The sequence below is a fragment of the Colossoma macropomum genome, unplaced genomic scaffold (assembly GCF_904425465.1).
Source record: "Colossoma macropomum unplaced genomic scaffold, Colossoma_macropomum, whole genome shotgun sequence".
Taxonomy (NCBI): domain Eukaryota; kingdom Metazoa; phylum Chordata; class Actinopteri; order Characiformes; family Serrasalmidae; genus Colossoma; species Colossoma macropomum.
In genome coordinates this window covers 1-23,229 of record NW_023495969.1, presented here as the reverse complement: position 1 = coordinate 23,229, position 23,229 = coordinate 1, and the positions used below count along the sequence as shown (strand labels likewise).

General features: G+C 38.1%; 1 protein-coding gene across 1 annotated transcript; it reads right to left on the bottom strand.

Moving 5' to 3' along the window:
* Window positions 1–12,068: 12,068 nt before the first annotated feature.
* Window positions 12,069–20,757, bottom strand: LOC118803874. The gene is made up of 3 exons (XM_036564404.1): window positions 20,517–20,757; window positions 12,495–12,659; window positions 12,069–12,397 (listed from the first exon to the last, which is right to left on the bottom strand). Exons 1-3 carry the CDS (start codon window positions 20,755–20,757, stop codon window positions 12,135–12,137), a joined length of 669 nt encoding a protein of 222 aa, XP_036420297.1. The 3' UTR covers window positions 12,069–12,134.
* Between the last annotated feature and the right edge of the window lie 2,472 nt (window positions 20,758–23,229).

Genomic DNA, 23,229 nt, shown 5'->3' with positions numbered 1-23,229 from the left:
ATTGCTATTTGAAACAGTGATGTGGAGATAATTGCTTTACAGTCTTAATTTCAATGCAGAGTTTCTCAAACTTAAGGGAATTAAGATGAACATAGCCTAGACTTCAGATATGAATGAAATCTGGAACAGCATTTTCTGGAGTTACAAACGGTTTTGTGTATTTAATAGCACTGAACATACAGAAGTCCTTTCTAAGTTGGTAAAAGTTCCAGAATAAACCTTGCACCGCAGGCTGACGACACATTCACTTCTGTGTTGGTTTTCCTTGTCGTTTTAGAGAGAGAGAGAGATCGACCATCTCCCGCCATCATACAGCCATTCACTGTTATGATACCATATTGTGCACTGCTCGGGTTCCTCTAGGCCTGAGGCCGGCGACACAACATAGCACTGTTTAATGTAAATACTTTCAGTATGTTAGTACTTTTTGCTCACCAAATCACCACCACGAGTCATCTGCCAGTCTGACAACGCCACTTTTCTCACGCTGGGGCTGAATCTCAAACGGCTCCCTGCTCCCTAAATAGTGCACTAGGTAGGAATTTAAATACTGACTCCTGCAGCCCAACAATAGACAATATCACTAAAAAATGGTCATTTGGGATTCGTCCACATTCATGCTGGACAGGCAGCGCACTATTTGACAGCAGACACTAGAATTTCTAAACGTAATGTTACCCAGCGCACTGTTTAGCTAGGGGGTACAGAGCCGTTTGGGATTCAGCCTCTACTTCTGACAAACACGGACATTTGAAGCGTGAAATCCATTCTTTAGACTTTTATATTGCCATTTTTCAGTGAATCATATCGTGATTATTTTAATTCAAACCTGTGATATTAATGATGGAGTTGTTTAGCCTATTGGCTAGCTGACTAGCTAGCTAATTAAGAAAATAAGTTTTTAGCCTCTTAGTTTAAACAAAAAACGGGTCTTACTTCATCAGTACACTCGGCGCTCCATGCCATCAGCGTTGGAGTCAAATATTAATCCATGAACAGCAGAAAGGTTTTTTGTGCCGTGGCGCAGTGATACAGAGTTGTTGTGAGGAGGTCATAGCTGTGGTATATAATGGAATTTACAACAGTATCGAACACGGCTCAGCCAATCAGATTTTAGGATTGGATTTATCCGTTTATAATCCTTATTGAATTACATACAATGTTATATATTGTCTGTAGTTCTTCGCTGCTGCGCCCATGTTCCCAATCCCAGTCCTTATGACCCGATGCTCTGCAGAATTCTGTGCTTTGTCTCATCAAGCTCACCTGATTCACCTCATCATTAAGAAGCATCTGGTTGGCTGGCTAAGGTGTGCAGAGTAGAGAAAAATGATGTGATGGCAATGTGGAGGGCATGTGGTCGCCAGGAGAGGGATTGGAACCATTCTACAAAATTGCTTAGAAAAAAATATTTTTCTATTAATTTACATTGAAAGTAAAGACGGTTTTTGCCGTGTAAAGTTTCTATTTTGGAGTTTTTGTTACTTGTTTTTCATCGGACAGTGACAATATGTATATACAATATGTATGGTGAGAAATAAAAGTATTACTATGATCATTCACATACATCAAATACATTATGTGTCCAAAAGTTTGTAGACACCTGCTTATCCAACGTTTCTTCTGAAATGAAAGGTGTTAATAGGTTTTTTGCTACAATAACAGCCTCTATTCTTCTGGCTGGGCTTTACCCTAGATGTTTGGTACATAGCTGTGAGGATCTGATTGCATTCAGCCACAAGAGCATTAGTGAGGTCAGGTACTGATGTTGGATGATCAGTTCTAGACACTCCAACTCATCCCAAAGGTATAGGATGGAGCTCCGTTACTCCTGAGAACAAAGTTCCACTGCTCCACAGCTCAAAGCTTTGATTGGCATTGACCTTTTAGGCTAATTCTATTGGCAAAGCTTTTCTATGGAGCTGTGTGTGCGCAGTAGGTTAGTGTAGTGTCTCAGAAAGGTGGTCTTAACTTTATAGACTCCTGGTCGTACACGGTGAACTAGACTCCTATATCAGAGTACTTTTAACCTGTTATACCCCTTAACTGATATTTGATGTTCTAGTTAAGGGTGTACAACTTTTGCAGAGCCAGGTTTTTATTGCTGTGAATCTAACTAGTTTATCTTCTAATGAGATTGAAAATGTATATACTGAATGAAACTGAATGGATACATAAATGCTCTGGGACAGCATATTTTGGAAAAAGCAATAATAGAGAAGTGTTTGAATGTCTGACACCATTTAAAGTCTTGACATGACAAGTCCAAAAATGCTTTGCAGTTTGGATGATTGAATGTGTGAGTGATTGATTATTATTCAGAATGTAGGACTGGTTGTGACAAACAAAACACAATCATGCTATAACATTTTCATTATTAGTGTTCAGGTACCTTCGTCAAGTACATATTTAATTGTTATATTTATGCCATTTCATGACTTTGTGGAGACTGGGTTTTGTTTTGGACCCCACAAGTTCATGAAATTGTCCAAAAATATGACCATTAGTTTGAAAAGTTGCTGGTTTCAGGGCCATCACAGCACATTGTTGTGTCTATTAGATGCTTTTCTATATGATTATGAGAAACATCCTCATTATGAGTAGTTATTCCATCATAATTATTAGCAATGTTCTTATTATGACTTACTTAGTGACGGAACTGGCTTCCATACTTTTGAATCATGTTGTCTGGCCCCTGACTGGTTCTCAGACTGTAGACAGAACTTATAGTTTCATATTCAAATTTGACTCACAGTCACAGAGCTGGCATCAGCAAAGCGCATAAAAACAAAATCCTTCAATTTGACAGAAAACATAGAAGCCTGATGTAGATTTTGTCTAATTAAAATATAGTTTAGTGAAATTGCAAGACATGGGAAATAAACCAGTTAAGCCCAGGCCTAGGTCAGTTACCCTGTGTCCTCTAACTGTGCACTGCACTGTTTCTTTCTGTTTGTTTTACTCACCATCAACATGTGTTCATTCCACCCAGGCTACCTTTTCCTCAGGCGTATGCTTTTCGTATATGCTTTGCTCAGCCGTCTGACCTTGTGTTGTTGGCCAAAAGAGTGAATTATCGTTCTCTTTGCTGTGTGTTGGCAGGTGACCACGTTTACAGTAAGGGTTAATCCTTCAATGTTTGGCTAAGAGGTCAATATCATTTAATCAGAAAGTTTCTTAATTACTTGATGAAATGTGTAATTAAATTGGGGCTTTAGGTTTGACTAACTCAAAACATTAAATTGAAATAATTAGAATTTACGTTAATCTAATGTATAGAGCACTGCATCACATTTTCTCCACTAAAAGCGCACTCATAAAAACACACTATCAAATTTTCTTGCTCTAGAGGGCACGTGATCATAATTTTGGCATGACGGGGCACCCAAGAGGGCACTTCCTCTCATTTTTGCCACTGTAGAAGGCACTTTAGTGATACTTTTTCAGAAATGCTTATATTCCCAATGTTTTTCCTTTTGTCCTTTGCTTTATACCATCACTGATGGCTGGCTAACAGTGCAGAGCGCTAAATTACTGGTTAAATGAATGCGATTGATGTGTTTTTTTTTTTGTTATTTATTATTTTGAAACATATTACATATTCTTATATGAGGACATAAAGGAGATATCACAGGGAAGAAGAGCGGTACGTCATAGCTATAACGATTTCTGGTAAATCTTTAAGCATTGCAGGGCCATCAGCACTCAACACCTGAATCACATAATCCAGAAATGGTTGTGCAATAAATAAATCAATTTATTTCAATTTGTTAATTCAATTTATTAATCATTTTCCATACATTTATACATTGCATGTTTTTGTCAACTACAGTGTACTACTGTCTCTTGAACTTTAAACTTTACACAATGTAAAAAAGGTATTACTGTATTGTATTGAAATTGTTTACAAATCAAAACATTAAATAAAGAAACAAATGGCATGACAAAAATCCAATTTCTGAAGTTTTTTCTTTTATTATTTACTATACTATTATGATTAAATTAGTCTATGAACATATTTGTTGGAGAGCATATCAAGAACAATACTTCAAACAAGTAACCCAAAACCCTTGTTATAGATTTCATTTCAGTAAGTTCTGATAGACTGTGCTCGTTTCGATATTTACACTCTTTCTTTAGTGTTTCCTTCTCACTCTCATGCTTTTTTCTTGATTGTCATCTTATGTGAATCCTCAAAAAAAGATCTGATGAATTCCACTACCACGTTCTTTAACTTTGTATCTCCCAAAAGCATCGCAATCAAGACATCCACAGCCCAGCAGACCAGCTCCTTAAGAAACTGCCAAAGCCCAGCACAGAGTTTCTCTTTCGTGTCAGGTGTTAGCCCCTTGAGGACGTCGGTTAGACATTTAGAACTCTTGCTGAAGCAAAGTCCCAACACAGCTCCGGCAGCAACACCTAAAAATTTAAAGACACAGCTAAGTTCATGCTTCTAACGAGATCAACGGATTTTATACACAAACATGCAGCAAAAGACTGTGTTGCATAAGAGCCACTATTGCACCTGTGCCACCGAGAACTACCCCAAAAGCAGCGCAGGCCACCCCGATGAGTGCTCCTTTTGTAATGTTTGTCTCCTCTACCTCCAATTCTTCCTCTGCTACCAAGGCATATAACATTTGCATGATTTCATTCGTGAATGATGCCATTGTCCTACCTGTGAGAACAGGGTCATGTTAGATTACACACACTTTTCCTCAACTGAAATTAGTTTGGAATGAATGCAGCTCGTTCAGTATTTTCACTGTCAAAGTACTGTAAAATTACCATTAAAAAAGCCTAAATGCATATGTTTATCAGTATTTACAGAAGGAGAATGTATTCACAAGAACAATCATCTTTATTTCACAGACATTTGCATTCATTTTAATGGTTGTTACTGTTAGTATTATGGTAAAATACTGCATGTCAGAATATGTCAGTGAATATGTCTGTAAAATTAAAGGCAGCATTTCCAAGAAATTAAATGACTGTAATTTTACAGAATTTTTTATTTATTTTTTTTTTTTAACAGATTTTTGCTTTACAGTGTATCACTGGAGAGCTCAGTGTACTTGGGGGAGATCACCAACTGCTCTTTGTCTAACCTGTTTGGTAACCCGTGTATTGACACAGACTCTCAATCCATTCTATTCTATATCTATTCTTATCGTCAGTTGAGAATGTGGAACTTGTACCCTTGTGGAATCGCTGGGAATAAAAAACTGGTAATGATCAACTCTCGACTTATTGAAACAGCCACTTGATGTAAATCTCACCTGTACGTTTAAAATAATATGATCACTCAATTTACAGTACTTTTACATAAAAAGACTGAATGTACCATAATGTCTCATAAAGATGTTCTTACCTTTACTGGCTCTCGGCCTGTGAAGAAGAGTCCTGTATCAGAGAGCTTTTAACTTTAATTGGAACCTGCCCTTTTCAGGTTAAGGGTGCTGTATAACTAGTCCAATAAGTACACAAGGAGGCAGGTTTAATGTGTGCTAATTTGGATTGTGGAGAACAGCAAACACCTTAAATCCTGACACATCTTAGCAAACACACACACCCACAATTTCAAGGCTCATATATATACATATATATATATATATATATATATATATATATATATATATATATATATATATACATATATGAAATTGATCCCACACACACACATCATCTAAATCGATTATCCTTCTGGGTCGTGGGGGGTGCTGGACCCTTGAAATTGATCCCTCTCCATTTAATTCTGAATATACCATACTGTAATTAAAAACTTTGTTTCAATGCATCCAGGTTACTTCCTTTTTTGAATTTTAAAAAGAATTAATAATTGTTCTCTTAAATAATATAAAATATTTTGTGACTGTCAAAAAACAGTACCTTTATTTTTGTCATGTTATTTTTCTGCACAAATCGAACAACACAGCTGCCCTTCACATTGAATTTCATTGAAAATTGAATTTACATTAAAATTTCATAGAAATGAACATTGCTTGGAATAAAATCTCTTTACATTAACTTACATTAAAAGTAAAGAACAATTTGCCGTCTCCTGTAAAGTTGATATTTTGGAGATTTCTTTGAACAGCGACAGTATACCAAACGCTGTTGTACCAAAGAAAGCTAAGTAAATCTATCTGTATGCATTCTCATATGTAGACCACTGTGACAATGCTGCATTGAGAAAACAGTTTTGTGTTCATAATTAATTTTTTCTACACGTTTTCATTGCTAGCCATAACTAGCGTAGGTCGACTAAATACAGGGCCGCCGGAGCCACGGTGGAGAGCGGGCATTTGACCCACCGCTTTTCAGAGCACCGGAGACGCCCCGTTACTTTTGAGCTCAGGATGAATAAAAACCTCGCTTTCACTAAACTGCACGCAGCGCTGACCAGCAGCAACAGACAGAGTAAAACGAAGCGGCAGAGCCAATCAGAATCTCAGTTTCAGCTGGGAGGAGCTTTCAGACCCGCCATGGCTGGTGCAGAGCTGTCCGACTTTTTCTTTGGTTTGGTTTGACATGCGACTCCACCCGAATTCAGGCAGCTCCAAACAACTAAACCGCACTAATTCGGGCGAAAATTCAACACCATTGAACGTTTTTCACAGTGCCCGTTTTTGCTGTACTGTCTGCACAGTCTGCTGCTTTAACATTTCACTGTTTACAAACACTCATATCGTTCCTGCACTGCGAGCTGCTGAAAATAAGGAGAGACATGCAATAAAATAATGTGTTAGATTTTATCACATGGATCTGAAGTTATAAGACTTTAAAACAGCGCCTCATGACATCAGTGAGCCTAAATGGCTTCACTCAGCCAGTGTGCTGATCAACTCGCCAACCAATCAGCATTCAGTAGCTGTAATGCCAACCAATCAGCACTCAATAGCAGTAATGCCTACCAATCAGCACTCAGTAGCTGTAATGCCAACCATTCAGCATTCAGTAGCTGTAATGCCAACCATTCAGCATTCAGTAGCTGTAATGCCAACCAATCAGCACTCAGTAGCTATAATGCCTACCAATCAGCATTCAGTAGCAATAATGCCAACCAATCAGCACTCAATAGCAGTAATGTCAATCAATCAGCACTCAGTAGCTGTAATGCCAACCCATCAGCACTCAGTAGGTAATGTCAACCCATCAGCACTCAGTAGCTGTAATGTCAACCCATCAGCACTCAGTAAGTAATGTCAACCCATCAGCACTCAGTAGCAATGATGCCAATCAATCAGCACTCAATAGCAGTAATGCTAACCAATCAGCACTCAGAAGAACACTATCGTCCTGCCCAAAACCCGTTTGCTGTAGAATGAAGTAAATAGACAGGTAAGTCTTCTTTGCTTTCTTAGTGAAATACATCCTTCTACTTTCCAATTTTGAAGGAAGGTTCTGGACATGTGGTTAGAAACTATTTTAACGTTTCATTTCTAGCTGTTTGGTTCCATTCACTCCTTCTTTGAGGACCTGCTCTCACACTCAGGTTTTTGATATATAGGGGGAAATATGAAGTGGCCAGACTCTGTGGAATTCCCCTTCAATTGCCTGTTGTAGGATTTTGTGTTTTTATTCGACTCACAGTCACAGAGCTGGCAAAGTCAGCAAATAAAAAATGATCACAATTTGACAGAATACTTTTTTTTTTTTGCAAAATACAGTTCAGTGAAATTGCCAAACTCTGCAGGGAAATAAACTAGCCAAACTTAGAACTAGGTCAGTTGTCCTCAGTTAACTCAGTAATGGCTTATGTACACAATCTAAATAATTTTTACAATAATATATGTTTAACAATTTTATACATCATGCTGACTTCTGGGAAACATTAACAACAATTGTTGTATGGCTACTGTAATATCAGTGCAACAGTATTATAATAATACATTGAAACATACAGTTTCATCAGCTAGACGCACCTTTAAACCTAGAACTCCCAAATGATCTGAATGCATGCTGGACGAATCACACTTCTCTATCTTTCAGTCTGATGGTCGAGTTTGGCGAATGGCAGGAGAACGTTACCTGCCCAACTGTATTGTGTCAACTGTAAAGTTTGGTGGAGGAGGGATGATGCTATGGGGTTGTTTCCAGGTGTTGACCTAGAACCCTTAGTTCCAGTGTAGGGAAATCTTAATGCTTCAGCATAAGACATTTTGGACAATTGTATGCTTCCAACTTTGTGGGAACAGTTTGGGGAAGAACCTTTTCTGTTCCAGCATGACTGAGCCCCAGTGCACAAAGCAAGGTCCATAAAGGCCTGGCTGGGTGAGTTTGGTGTGGAGAACTTGACTGGCCTGCACAGAGCCCTGACCTCAACCCCACAGAACACCTTTGGGATGAACTAGAACGGAGATTGTGAGCCAGGCCCTCTCGTCCAACATCAGTGTCTGACCTCACAAATGCTCTTTTGGATGAATGGGCAAAAAATTCCACAGACACTCTCCAAGATCTTGTAGAAAGAATCCCAGAAGAGTGGGAGATGTTATAGCTGCAAAGGGGGACCAACTCCATATTAATGCCTATGGATTTAGAATGGGACATCATAAAAGCTCCTGTAGGTGTGATGTGTAGGTGTCCCAATACTTTTGTCCACACCGTGTATTTTGATGTTAATAGTGGCAGGATTTTATGGGCGTTAGCACTGATTTTAAGGGGGGAATTCCACCACTTTCTCCACAGGTTATTAGTTAAAATGTAAATAAAGTCATTTAGAGTGGTTTGGTGTGAAATGTTCTGTTCTGGCGAAGCAGAGTCAGAATTGTTTACAGTGGTGGTGGTAGGAACCAGACGTCTAAAGAGCTGAATGCCTCTAAAAGCTCTCTCACAGAACGTTATTACATGAAATGGTTATGAATACACTGCCTCATGCCCAACACTTCCTCCTCTGATAGTTTTGAGTTAAACCTTTGAGCTACAGTGTACTTTCTGAAACCCACTAATGGTGAGGAGATACATGCAGGGGCTTATAAGGAAAGGCAGTCCTCAAAGAAACTTTTTGGGGTCAGATTTACCACCATTTTACAATCATCAACATTACACATAAAAACTCAGAGGACTCGTGTAGGTTCGCTGGTGGTTTTGGATAGTAAATAAAATGGCTATATTTGTGCTGTAAGTTTCGGAACCCATGGTTTCTTTCACCACCACTGTAAAGATATCTGTACTTTGTTTACATCTCAATAAATTGAAAATCGGTGGAATTCCCCTTTAAAGCTGTACGTTCTAAAAACTTTACTCTGGACTGGAGTTGCACCGAAGTGCGCTGCTGCTCTCTGCTGGACCAAGGAGGTACTACAAGCTCCACAAAGCGGTTCTGACCGCTCACCACTTTGAGTGTTTTAGTAGAGTTTTACACAGACTTTTATATGGTGTATATATATATATATATATATATATATATATATATATATATATAATATATATATATATATATGCGCGGGGGCATCACTGGCACACAGCTCCCTGCCATCAGCATTCATATATATATATATATATATATATATATATATATATATGTATATATATATATATATATATATATATATATATATATATATATATATATAGTAATATGTCATATGTATGCCTGTTATTTCACATTTGCACTGTCTGTTTTGCACTATTGCTACTGTTTGCATTTCTGGTAGATGCTAACTGCGTTTCATTGTATTTGTACTGAGCAATGATAAAACTAAATCTAGCATCTCTTACTCATGTCTGCTGTGTTGCAGTACCACACTTTCACCAGCAGATGGTGGCATTGAAAAATAAACCACAGAATGAATCTATGTTTGAAAGTTGAAAAGTGAAGTCTGTTAACTCGCCTAAAGGTTATTTCTTATAACACAGATTTTTCCAATACTACTCTGGACTCAGAGGTGAACATTTTTTACTGCCTATAATGCAAAAATGCAGTCCTGTAATTCTTTGTGGTACATTTCTAGGCTGTTGTCCTACTGTGTTTTCTGTCTATTTCTTGATAACTGTGCTGAAAGGTGCTGTATAAATAGAAATATTTTCATTATTATTATTATTATTATTATTATTATTATTATTATTGGTAGTGGTATTAGTAGTATTGTAAGGCACTGCATTTCATTTTATTCATTTTATTAATTTTAGATATTTTTCTCTCCATTGCAGGGGCACTTGGAAGGGCATCTAAGAGGGCACTTTATGAGTTTTTTCATCAGACCGGCAGCTGTAGGGAATGTCAGGCTTATCCCATTGTGACACACCTGTATGGCACCAAATTACATTTTTCCACTGAAGGGGCATCAATTAGGAAACTTCCCTACATTCTCACACATGTAGCCACAACTTTTACAGCGCTGCATCACATTTTATACTCTGGAGGGGCACTTCTCCATTAGAGGAGCACCTAACTGGGCACTTCATCATGTTTTCTCACCTGTAGGAGTTCTCTACACAGCACTGCACACCATTTTCTCTACACTGTATTCTCACATTTTGTTTTAACTCAAGTAAATTAAGTCTGTCTTGCATAAAACTGAATATATCCCATGTATTAGTCAACTGTTTTCAGTTAAGGGAACGTTTTTGATGATTTGTTATACTCAAATGACATTTTTGAGATGAATCACCTTGTTACAACTTAGTCTAGCTTTGAAACTGCCACATTAAAACATGGAACTGCACTGCTGATGGTTTTAATGATTTCTCATTAAAGTTACTCTACTAATGTGTACGACTGAGTGAAACTCAGTAAACTATGTCGTTTAAGTGAAATACAGTGGCATGTTTGTTTCGTTAGCATGATCTTGTTGGGTAAAGCTTATTTCTTTCTAATTGGTTCTTGGCTCCATCTGTGTGTATCCTGGGTGTTTCTTTCTGTTTGTTTTACTCACCATCAACATGTGTTCATTCCACCCAGGCCACCTTTTCCTCAGGCGTATGCTTTTCGTATATGCTTTGCTCAGCCGTCTGACCTTGTGTTGTTGGCCAAAAGAGTGAATTATCGTTCTCTTTGCTGAGTGCTGGCAGGTGATCACGTTTACAGTAAGGGTTAATCCTTCAATGTTTGGCTAAGAGGTCAAAATCATTTAATCAGAAAGTTTCTTAATTACCTGATGAAATGTGTAATTAAACTGGGGCTTTAGGTTTGACTAACTCAAAACGTTGAATTGAAATAATTAGAAATTACGTTAATCTAATGTATAGAGCACAGCATCACGTTTTCTCCACTAAAAGTGCACTCATTAAAACACGTTATCAAATTTTCTTGTTCTAGAGGGCACGTGATCATAATTTTGGCATGACGGGGCACCCAAGAGGGCACTTCCTCTCATTTTTGCCACTCTAGAAGGCGTTTTAGTGATGCTTTTTCAGAAATGCTTATATTCCCAATGTTTTTCCTTTTGTCGTTTACTTTATACCATCACTGATGGCTGGCTAACGTTAAATAAGTGCAATTGATGTGTTTTTTTTTTTTGTTATTTATTATTTAGAAACATATTACAAATTCTTATATGAGGACATAAAGGAGATATCACAGGGAAGAAGAGCGGTACGTCATAGCTATAATGATTTCTGGTAAATCTTTAAGCACTGCAGGGCCATCAGCACTAAACACCTGAATCACATAATCCAGAAATGGTTGCGCAATAAAAAAATCTGGTAATCGGGGCAAATTCAATTTATTAATAATTTTCCATACATTTATACATTGGGTGTTTTTGTCAACTACAGTGTACTACTGTCTCTTGTAAAGACAGTACTTGTTGTTGGTTGGTATAGTGTAGTAGGTAACACCTCTGCCTTCTATGCTGCAGACTAGGGTTCAATTCCTCATGTGGGTAAGCACCCTACACTATATCAATAAGAGTTCTTGTAAAAAAAGGTATTATTGTGTTGAAATTGTTTACAAAGCAAAATATTTAATAGAGAAAAAAATGGCATGACAAAAACGTTTTACTACTTTACTATTACGATAGTGGAGCATTCTTGAAAATTTGTCTATGAGCATATTTGTTGGAGAGCATATCAAGAACAAAACTTCAAATAAGTAACCCAAACCCCTTCTTACAGATCTCATTTTGGTAAGTTCTGATAGACTGTGCTCGTTTCGATATTTACACTCTTTCTTTAGTGTTTCCTTCTCAGTCTCATGCTTTTTTCTTGATCGTCATCTTCAGTGAACCCTCAAAAAAAGATCTGATGAAATCCACTACCACGTTCTTTAACTTTGTATCTCCCAATAGCATCGCAATCAAGACATCCACAGCCCAGCAGACCAGCTCCTTAAGCAACTGCCAAAGCCCAGCACAGAGTTTCTGTTTCGTGTCAGGTGTTAGCCCCTTGAGGACGTCGGTTAGACATTTAGAACTCTTGCTGAAGCAAATTCCCAACACAGCTCCGGCAGCAACACCTAACAATTTAAAGACACAGCTAAGTTCAGGCTTCTAATGAGATCAACTGATTTTATACACCAACACAAACATGCAGCAGAAGATTATATTACATACCTGCCACCAATCCACAAGGGCCACCGAGAACCACCCCAACAGCAGCGCAGGCCCCGCTGATGACTGTTCCCTTTGTAATGTTTGTTTCTACCTCCAATTCTTCCTTTGCTACCAAGGTGTATAAGATTTGCATGATTTCATTCGTGAATGATGCCATTGTCCTACCTGAGAAAACAGGGTCATGTTAAATTACACATACTATCCCTCAACTGCAATTAGTTAGGAATTAATACAGCTGCTTCAGTATGACACAGTGGTATTTTCACTGTCAAAGTACTGTTAAATGACCATTTGTTTGCTTAACGGTATTTACAGAAACAGAATGTATTCACAAAAACAATCATCTTTATTTCACAGCCATCTGCATTCATTTTAATGGTTGCTACTGTTAACATTATGGTAAAATACTGTATGTCAGAACATGTCAGTGAATATGTCTGTTGAATTAAATTAGGCAGCATTTTTAAGAAATTAAATGACTGTAATTTTTTACAGATTTTTGCCATCATTGAGAAAATACACTTTTACTGTTAATTAACAGGTTTTGTCCCACAGCACTGCTTTTGGACTTTTCCTTTTTTTGCTTTACAGTGTATCACTGGACAGCTCAGTGTACTTGGAGGAGATCACCAACTGCTCTTTACCTAATCTGTTTGGTAACCCATGTATTCTTACCTGTGGATTACTAGCGGTCGCTGGGAATAAAACTCTAGCAGTGATCAGCTCTGCACTTGCTGAAACAGCCACTTGATGTAAGTGCTCACCTGTACATTTCAAATAATATGATCACTCAAATTACAATTCTTTTTACATAAAAAGACTGATGTCTGAATGTACTGTAATGTCTCATAAAGATGTTCTTACCTTTACTGGCTCTCGGTCTGTGAAGAAGAGTCCTGTATCAGAGAGCTTTTAACTTTAATTGGAACCTTCTCTTTCAGGTTAAGGGTGCTGTACAACTAGTCCAATAAGTACACATGAAGAGGCGGGCTTAATGTGTGCTTATTTGGATTGTGGAGAACAGCAAACACCTTAAATCCTGACACATTTTAGCAAACACACACATGCCACGGTGAAGAGCGGGCATTTGACCCACTGCTTTTCAGAGCACTGGTGCATTTAAAAAAGTGATTTTTGGCCATCATAAACATTAAGCAAATATTTTACATAAAACTTAACATAAAAAAATATATATACTTTACTTATTTATATTTATTAGAAGCAACCCAATTTGGATAAATCCAAAACTGATTTAATTGAATTGTATAAGACCCATTAGATTTTTCCACTAAATGTGATTAGGAGGCAGTGCGCATGTGCAATAGTAACGGGAAATGCATCATCAACTAGGAAATTGCTTCAGCTGGCATGGTGGACATTAAATGGCTCTTTTTATTTTTACAATCTGCTGCCATCTTCTGTGTTTTTAATGTTTTTGAACATATTAATGTTTCATTTTGCTTATTTTGAGAGAGGCTCTAGACAACACCAGTGAACTAGCTAGCTAGCATCCTTGCTGGGTCTGCTGTCATGGTAACGGGTACAAAGGGTAGATTAAATAAACGATGGGAGTGATTTACTGTGAAGCAGTATATAAAGATGTATTCCATTAAGATTCAAATCAGTTCATGGTTTTTGTAACTGTGGGTGACCTCGACATGTTAGCATGGCATGAAGTGACAGATAGCATTAGCTGCTAACTTGCATGATGGTTAGCATGAGAGCTGCACCTCAGTAGGAATGTTGTGCACATAAACATTTGCTTTGATTAGTAGTTCAGTTGAGAGTGAATAGAAATTCTAAAGCAGGAAATTTGATCACAGCTGAAATAAATAAAGTTATGTTTATTTTTTTCACATTAGACTTTAAAGTTTATGTGTCTTGTAATGTGACAAAATACTGTTATATTTGTTTGGACTACAGTAAATGTTTGTGAATTTAACATGTTTTGTCATTTAATGCATTTACACAGTCTAAGTAATTGTGCTGTGCATACAGAAGGTACTATTAAGTCTTTAGAAATACATAAATGTTATGTAAAAAAAACTCTTCAAATCCTACAAGCACTTCTAATTTAAACATTATTTAATTCATTCAGGTTTATTGAACATGATGGAGAAACATAAATTATAATACCAATTTTTTATATTGGATTTATTTATTTAAATTGAATGGAAAATTGAACAAGTGGTATTCTTGAAAATATTATTACAGCCTCACACTTGTTTTAGTCTGTAAGAGTTGACAAGGTCAGCATCTAAATTTATCTGCTTCCCCACTCCTGACCATCCTTCTCTCTTGCTTTCCACCATCACTCCACAATTATTGTATTTTCCAAGGAGGATTTTTTTTCTGTTGGCTGTTTCTTCCACCATCACCTCTTGTTCTTGTTTGCAATTTTTTTAAACACTCTGTTTGATTCCCGCACCCCATTTTGCTCCTCTGAGCATAACAACTTAATAACGCAAATAACGGTTAACACAAATTCAAAATGCATCTTGTGTTATTTATGGTAGGGGGTAAAATGTAAAGTAGCTTACATAAAAAAATAACATTGGGCCTCATTTACCAATATCCTCCTAGGTTTGTTCTTAAATTTATTCTTGAGAAAGATCCTTAGAAACAGTCTACATCAGATTCATGGCGTGTATTTAAACCGCGCCTTTGTTCTCTGTGTGTGTGTAGATTCTGTTCTTTCCCAAGAACAAATCCCAAATAAGAAAATGCTGGTGAATGTCAGAATCTTCGTACAAACTGCGTAGGTGGGTTTTAAGAAGCAATTTCTTCTTACCAGCAATGAATGAGGTAAATGAGGCCCAATGAAGATTTCCTCAAGAAAATATTTAAAAGCTTACCTTCAGAGAATATTTGGGAACTTCTTACGTTTTTCTCTAGAACTTACATTCTATTTAATCTGAAGAGTCCTCTTGCATGATTTTTTTAATAATGCAAAGAGTTCTTTGAGTGTTCATGGCTCTATATAGAACCTAACCAGAGAATCTTTGAAGAACCATCTTTCACTTGTTTAAACAGTCCATAGGTTTATCAGCAATCTACACTGTCCAGATAATGTAATCACTCCATTTAGAGTTCTTTTAACATAAAAAGTGTTCTTACTTTTATAGGCTCTTGATCTTATGTGTGATTGAACCGGATTCTCATATCAGAGAGCTTGACTGCAACTGGAATCAGTCTTCCAATGTGAAGGAGCTGCCCAGCCTATCAAATAAGCACATGCAATCATATGCAACGGTGAGTGAAAATACGTTAACACACCCTCTACAAAGAACACATGGCTGCACATTCAGTGGACAATAGACGTTTATTTGCTCAATTTAACACACTGAAAAAAGTGGCCTGTGCAAAAGTACAAATTAGGCACATTTTATATTTTTACTTTTTTACCAGCATTTAATTAGTGTATTAAAATATGCTAAAAATGCCATATTCAAGTTTGTAGAGGACATGTCAACTTATCTGTAATGTCTAGTTTTCAGTCAATGATTGGGGGTGTTCAAACTTTTGCTGTATGTAGGACTGTATGTAGAGGTGGATTTATAGGTCTTACATGTTTAGCTGTGTTGACTTTCATTGACAGTCCATTGAAAACTGCATAAATCTGATCACATTGGTGTGATTTCTGCATTAAATATGAAAGAAAATCATGAAATCATTCATAATTCTTCATACAGCAGTAATAAGCTATATTAGGGGTGATAAGTGTGACTCTTTTTGACTGTTTGTTGATCAGTTCTATATTATTCTATAGTATATAATACAGCACAATGAGGATAATGTTAAAGTCTTGTGGATATGCAAGGCTTGATAAAGATGATACCTCATAAGTCAGTTGTCCTGCATATTAAACACACACATGGCAGCCAAGCTACAACCATTGGTACCCTTTAACAATAATGCTTGCTTCTGGCTGTGCATAAAGAAAACACACAAAAGAAAAAGCTTCTGTCATCGTCAGAGCCTTTCTTACTTGATATAATAAACATATTTGGCCACTTATGCTGTAAACAATTGTAGTCAATTGTGCAATGTGTACTCCATTAAGGTGGAGTCTTAATTCTGTGAAGCCAGCAGTTTTCAAGTACACTGAAACCAAAAGTGTGCTGGATGAAACTGGGTTTAGACATACAGTCTCCTCTGAAAACATTGCAAAGTCTTTTGTTTTTTTCTACATAGAGGAGATATTTGGATTTGGCATTAAAAGATGAATATGGGATGATATATCAGAGTATATTCAGCTTTTACTTCCTGATATTTATATATGACATCTAGATATATTAAACAAGTCACAACATGACACCTCTTGTTTGAACCCACCCGTTTTTCAAGTGAGCAAAAATATTGGACTGACAGATGTTTCTTGTTGCCCAGGTGTGCCCTGTCAGATTGATCATGCAGCAAGACAATGAGGCAAAACACACTGCCAACACCACAAAGGACTTCATCAGCGGAAAACGAGGAAGGTTTCAGACTTGCCAAGTTAATTGCCAGACCTAAACCCAGTGGAGTAGCAGTCCACCAACCTAAAGAGAAGACTGAAGTGAAAACCCCTAAAAACCAACAACAGAAAGAAGCTGCACTGAAAGCCTGGAAAGGATGCTGATGTCAGTGGGTTGCAGGCTTGATGCCGTTAATACAAGCTAGGGGTATGCAGCCAACTGTTAAGTGTTATTTACTTAAATACTATGTGTTCCTGTCCTTATTAGCCATATTTTAAGTTAACATCTATGTGTAAATATCAGGCAATAAGATCTTAAATTCTGATCTATCATCTCATATTCATCTGTTGGTCTCAAACCCAAATGTCTTCAGTATATAGCAAAAAAAGAAGGTCATATTTGGCCAGTTAGGTTGTAAAAACTTTGTAGCAAATTAAACATGCCACATGTAAAGGTGAAGTCTTACTTCTGTTAATCCAACAGTTTTCAAGTACACTGAAACCGAAAGTGTGCTGGATGAAACTGGGTGTAGACATACAGACACTTCTGAAAGTAAAGCATGACAAGGCCAATTATTTTGTTGTTACACTGTGGACATTTACCATGCTATACATGAAAAGATTTCCTGATATTACATCTAGATGGTTTAAACAACTCGGAACATGACACCTTTTGTTTGAATCCACCCATTTTTCACATGAGCAAAAATGTCAGAACATGTGACTGGCAGGTGTTTCTTGTTGGCCAGGTAAGCCATGTTATATTGATTGATAAAACAATTAATTACTCTGAATGTCTAATCTTGGTTTGAGGGTTCAACCTGTGAAGACTGAATTTATTGTTAAAAAGGATAAACCAACATGACTACCAGAGACCTGTCTATGGGGGAAAGGCAAGCCAGGAGTGCAGAAATATAGAGGCCAAACCATGAGATGCAAACCACTCATCGACAGTAAGAATCAGAAGGCCAGACTGGAATTTGCAAAGAAATACAGAGATGAGCCACTAAAGTTCTGGAATGGAGTTTTATGTACTGATGAGACTAAAAGATTGAACTCTACCAAAGTAGAGGCCAAAGTGTGGAGAATGAAAGCACTCGTGATCCAAAACATACATGATCATCTGTCATGGAGGTAGCGCTATGGCTTTGGCTTGCATAGCTGCTTCTGGAAGGGGCTCACTAACCTTTATTAATTATGTAACTCATGATGGTAGCAGCAAAATGAAAGCAGAATACAGAAACATTCTGTCTGCCGATCTACAGAGAAATGCATCAAGTCTAATCAAGAGGAACTTCATCATGCAGCAAGACAATGACCCAAAACACACTGCCATCACAACAAAGGACCTCAGCGGAAAAACGTGGAAGGTTTTAGACTTGCCAAGTTAATCGCCGGACCTAAACCCAGTTGAGCAGCAATTCAACTCCTTTAGAGGAGACTAAAGGGAGAAACCCCCTCCCCCAAAACAAACAACAAGAGAAAGAAGCTGTGGAAAAAGCCTGGAAAAGCTTCGCAAAAGAATAATGCAACAGTTTGGTGATAACAGTGGGTTGTAGGCTTTATGCAGTTATTGAAAGCAAGGAATAAGCAGACAAATATGAAGTATTATTTACTTTAACTTAGTTAAAAACTATTTGTTCTTGTTTTTTTGTTACTAAAATTTGTCACCATAGGTGCCATATGTTAAGTGTTTAACACATTATGTGTAAATATCAATAAATAAGAGCTGAAATTCTGATCTATCATCTCATATTCATCTGTTGATCTCAAACCCAAATGTCTTCAGTGTATAGCAGAAAAAATGGTCTTATTTGGCCAGTAATTTTCTAGCAAATTAAACATACCACGTGTACAGGTGGAGTCTTACTTCTGTGAATCCATCAGTTTCCAAGTACACTGATACTGAAAGTGTGCTGGATAAAACTGGGTGTATACAGTCTCTTCTGGAAAGATTGCCTGGCAAGGCCAATTCTTTGACAGGTGTTTCTTGTTGCCCAGGTGTGCCCTGTTAGAGTGATTGTCTTCAGTGAGTAGCAAAAACAAAAGAATTGGCAGTGCCGTGAAACACTTTCAGAACAGTAAGTTAAAAAAAAAACAACAACAAAAAAACATATTTCATTTTCATATTTCACACTGATGTTTATGACACGTCTGAGATATATTAATCACAAAGGAAATTCATGATTCTTTGTTTTATTTTCCCCCTTCATTAATTCTTAATACACCGTCAGTGTGTGGAGAGAGGGGAGATACAACATTCCTTCTTTTGCCTGTAACATCAGCAGCTGCGGATGAAAAGGTGCATATTGTTCACTTTGATAGATTACAGTCATATGCAATAGTTTGAACACCACTAGTCAAATTACATTGTGTTGATTTAACACCTCTACAAAAAATAAACAAGGACTATAGGTAAGTGAAGGTCTGGAAGGTCAGTTCAGTCCTTTGATTTATCAGATATGAAGGCTGCGTTTTGGGCTGCATTCGAAGGATCGAAGAAGCTCTGTGGGTAGTGGTTGATCAGAAATGTTTTAAGGCTCTCAACTGAGAAGGAAACTGCCTAAAGAGAGAGAGAGAGACCAGGGTATGAGGGGTCAACCAGTATTATCCCCACTCTTTTCTTATTCCTCAATGACTACAGGTCTTGAAATATGCAGCCAAAGATTTTCTCTACACACAATACAGGTTGCGGTGGCTTTTGCTTGGTGAGTGAAGATGCAGAGCCAAAGTAGACAGAGATGGAAGATCCTATTGCTGATGGTTTTGGCAAAACTGTATCAGTAGTGCTTGAGGCAGCCCGAATTTCTTGAGCTGTTGCAGGAAACGCAGGCATAACTGCATGATGTATTTGTCTTATTTGAGGTCCTGCTGAATGATTATATTCAGGAATTCATTAGAACCTGCTCTGTGGAGCTCTAGTCTCTCCAGTGGAGAGACTGGTTTGGATATCCTTCTGAAAACAAAGCTTTTCTACACCGTTTTGGAGGATTTTTTTTGTGTTTGTTAGCTTTACATCATGAGATCAGGTTCTTACTTTCCCCCAGAATGTTGTTCAAGATGGGACCAACTACGATGGTGTCATCTGCAAACTTTTGGCGTATACCACTTAAAAATGCACAGTGATATGTATCTCTGGCCTTGGCTATCATCGGTATGTCCCATCTTGTCAAGCTGACTGACAAACTGAAAGCTTTAATGTGCTCTATAAGTGAGATCCTAGCTAATCTGCTCCCAGGACAGACTGTCCAGTCATAGCTTGTCAATGGTAACCAGGCCCATGCATTTAGATTAAAACACTTAACGTTACAAATAACATTTTTTTACTCGGCTTGGATTTTAAGGCCCTGCTGGACTGCAGGAGCATGATGCTGGGCTTGGAGGCAGTACAGGTGCAGAGGGTTGCCGCAGCTAGTGGTGGAGCCGAGGCAGAGGGTCAGGGCAGCGTATGCAAGCAGTACCCTAGCCTGCGTCAGTGCTGCAGTGGATGAAAGATTGCACTTCTCTCATCACTTTTCCAAAATATCCTGCCCAGTCCTTTCTCTGCCATCCACTGCAGCACTGACGCTGGCTAGGGTACTGCTTGCATACGCTGCCCTGACCCTCTGCCTCGGCTCCACCACTAGCTGCGGCAACCCTCTGCACCTGTACTGACTCCAAGCCCAGCATCACTTTCCTGCAGTCCAGCAGGGCCTCAAAATCCAAGCCAAGTATGCACACATCCCATATGGGTGGCAAGGAGCATGCCTGGTCATAGCATGGATATTGACGAGCCTGTGTTGACAAGCATGGTGAGATCCCTGCCATTTATGCTTCACTCAACCCAAAGTGTGCAGCGGCCATCGATCCTCCAGGCTGTGTTGCTTGCCACAACACTTCCAACAGCTGCTTTTAGGCCGGCCGATACGCCAAGCTGCACATGCCATCTCAGCTCCTCGTCCTGTGCAGTCTTTTTGAATGCTGGGTATGCCTGCCAAACCATTGTACTCAGTTCTGCCACCAGCATGCTTATCTGATTTCTTTTGATAATATTATGCACCGGAGAGGGTAAAATACAAAAAAATCGCAGTTTGTTGAGGAATATTGTTCTTCATCTGTATTCTTCAACTGCATTATTCACTGATGCGTTTTTTTTTTTTGGCAACATGGTGAGCCTCAACCCAGTTTCATGCAGCATACTTTCATTGTTGCTTTATTTGAAAGCCTACGCAACTGAAATGACACACCTATAAACCCGTCTCTTCATATGTGCTTATTTGATTGGTTGAGCAGCTCCTTTAAATTGAAAGGCTGATTCCAGTTGCGGTTGAAAGCTGATACATGAACCTTGTTGACTCACAGATACGATCAAGAGCCTATAAAGGTAAGAATACCTTTGTGAGACCCTACAGAACATGCAGAATTAACAAAATCAGAATTTAGAACAATCTCTTTTATGTTAAAATAATTTTAAATGGAAAGATTATAATATTAGAAAAGTCTAGGCTAACAACTGAGGAGCGTTTCAATAAGTTTCAATAAGGTTATTCAAAGCAATTCACGTTGTTCAGTGAGTCATACTGACCTGGCTTCGTGTGCTATGGACAAAGCACTAACCCTTCCAAACAGGTAACTATTGAGGAGGTGTGATCTACACCAGGAGTTGAAAAAGTGTGAAAATCATTAGTTGAAAATGTGTTAAATGTCAGTTGTGAAAAAAGTGTTTTTATGCTGCATGTGGAATTTCGCATTATCTTGTTTTTGTAGACATGACGATGACATTATGTTCGGATGATATAATGCAGCTGATAAATGACTTGGCAAAAAACGAAAGAGTAAAATTAGTGGTGACCAACGCAGCCAAGGGAGCAGCCATAGTTGGGACCTCCTCTGGTGTTGGAGCGCTTCTTGCTGGCCCTACTGGATTTTGCAGCAGGTATGTTACAATACATTTCACACACAAAAGTAACTCTGGAGGTGCGTATGTAAAGTTGCATACAAAAGTTTGTACATCCTCGGGTAAATGTGCAGTGTGTGTGTAAGGCAAGTGTTTCTTTGCATACAGTAAAACGACTTGAATTCAATGGTCCCCCAAACTTACCTCTATTTGGACTTTTTTAGGTAGTGCTGTGGGAACTGGGTTGGCACTTTGGATGAGTAAGACTTCCGAATCTCTAATTGACGTCCTAAAAGATCTGAAAGCTGAAGAGAGAGAGCAACTGTGTTCTGGAGTCAAGAGTCTGCTTAAGGATTTGGACTTGCCTTCTAAGGATTTTCTGCTAGAGAAAGTTCTTGCAAATGAAAAGTTAAAGAACACAATAATTGATTTCATTTATTCTTTTTTAACACAGAACCATGAACGTCAAGCAAAATCATGAAAATGTGATGCATGCACCTGGGAAACACTGAGCATTGAAACAGAAGCAGTCTGTCAGTAAATAATTCCCTGTTAAATTGATGAGGAAATGCTGATAATTTGGAAAAAAAAAATAGGTACATAGGTTTTGACATATATTACATTAAAAACAATGCAATAGCACATAATTTGATTCTTCGAATCTACACTTATTTCTGTTTTGATTTGATATATACAAGTACACACTGTATCTTCTATATATCTTGCAACACGTTTTAAGGTGTGCAAGAGCATGGGGTCTTCGTTATCACACTTTTAAAATGCGCCACACATTTTCCACTGGGGACAGGTCAGGATCACAGCCAGGCCAGTCCAGCACCCATACCCTTTTCTCCTGCAGTCATGCCTTGATAATGTGTGCAAAAGGTGGTTTTGCATCGTCTTGTTGAAATAATCATGGGCGTCTCTGGAAAAGCTGCTGTCTTAAAGGCAGCATATTTTGCTCCAAATCCCTTTGTATTTTTAGGCATTAATGCTGCCATCACAGGAGTGTACAATACCTTTGCGAAGGGCACTGACACAACCCCATACAATGACAGATCTGCTTTTGGACTTGTGTCTGATAACAGTCTGATTGGTCCATTTTGTCTTTGGTCTGGCACACACAGCATTAGTTGCCTCCAAACAATAAAACAGAAATACTGATTCATCTGACCATGATACACATTTCCACTGTTTAATGGTCCATCCCAGATGCCTCAGAGCCCAGAGAAGTCGACGGTGTTTCTGGACACAGTTAATATAAAGCTTGGTTTGCCAAAGTAATCCTGAGCCTATTGGTTAAATAGCATATACAATAATGACTGTTTTTGATGCTGTTCTGTCTGTGGGATCGGAGAGCACATTATTCAGCTTAGGCTTGTGCCATTGCCCTTTACGCACTG

What these genes read in the sequence shown, in the direction of transcription:
- LOC118803874 (XM_036564404.1), bottom strand. Translation starts at nt 20,757, where the DNA reads ATGGCAGGGATCTCACCATGCTTGTCAACACAGGCTCGTCAATATCCA. An exon ending in CAAGCAGTACCCTAGCCAGC is followed by an intron (nt 12,660 to 20,516) that starts GTCAGTGCTGCA and finishes CTGTTTTCTCAG; the next exon opens with GTAGGACAATGGCATCATTC. An exon ending in CCCTTGTGGATTGGTGGCAG is followed by an intron (nt 12,398 to 12,494) that starts GTATGTAATATA and finishes TTAAATTGTTAG; the next exon opens with GTGTTGCTGCCGGAGCTGTG.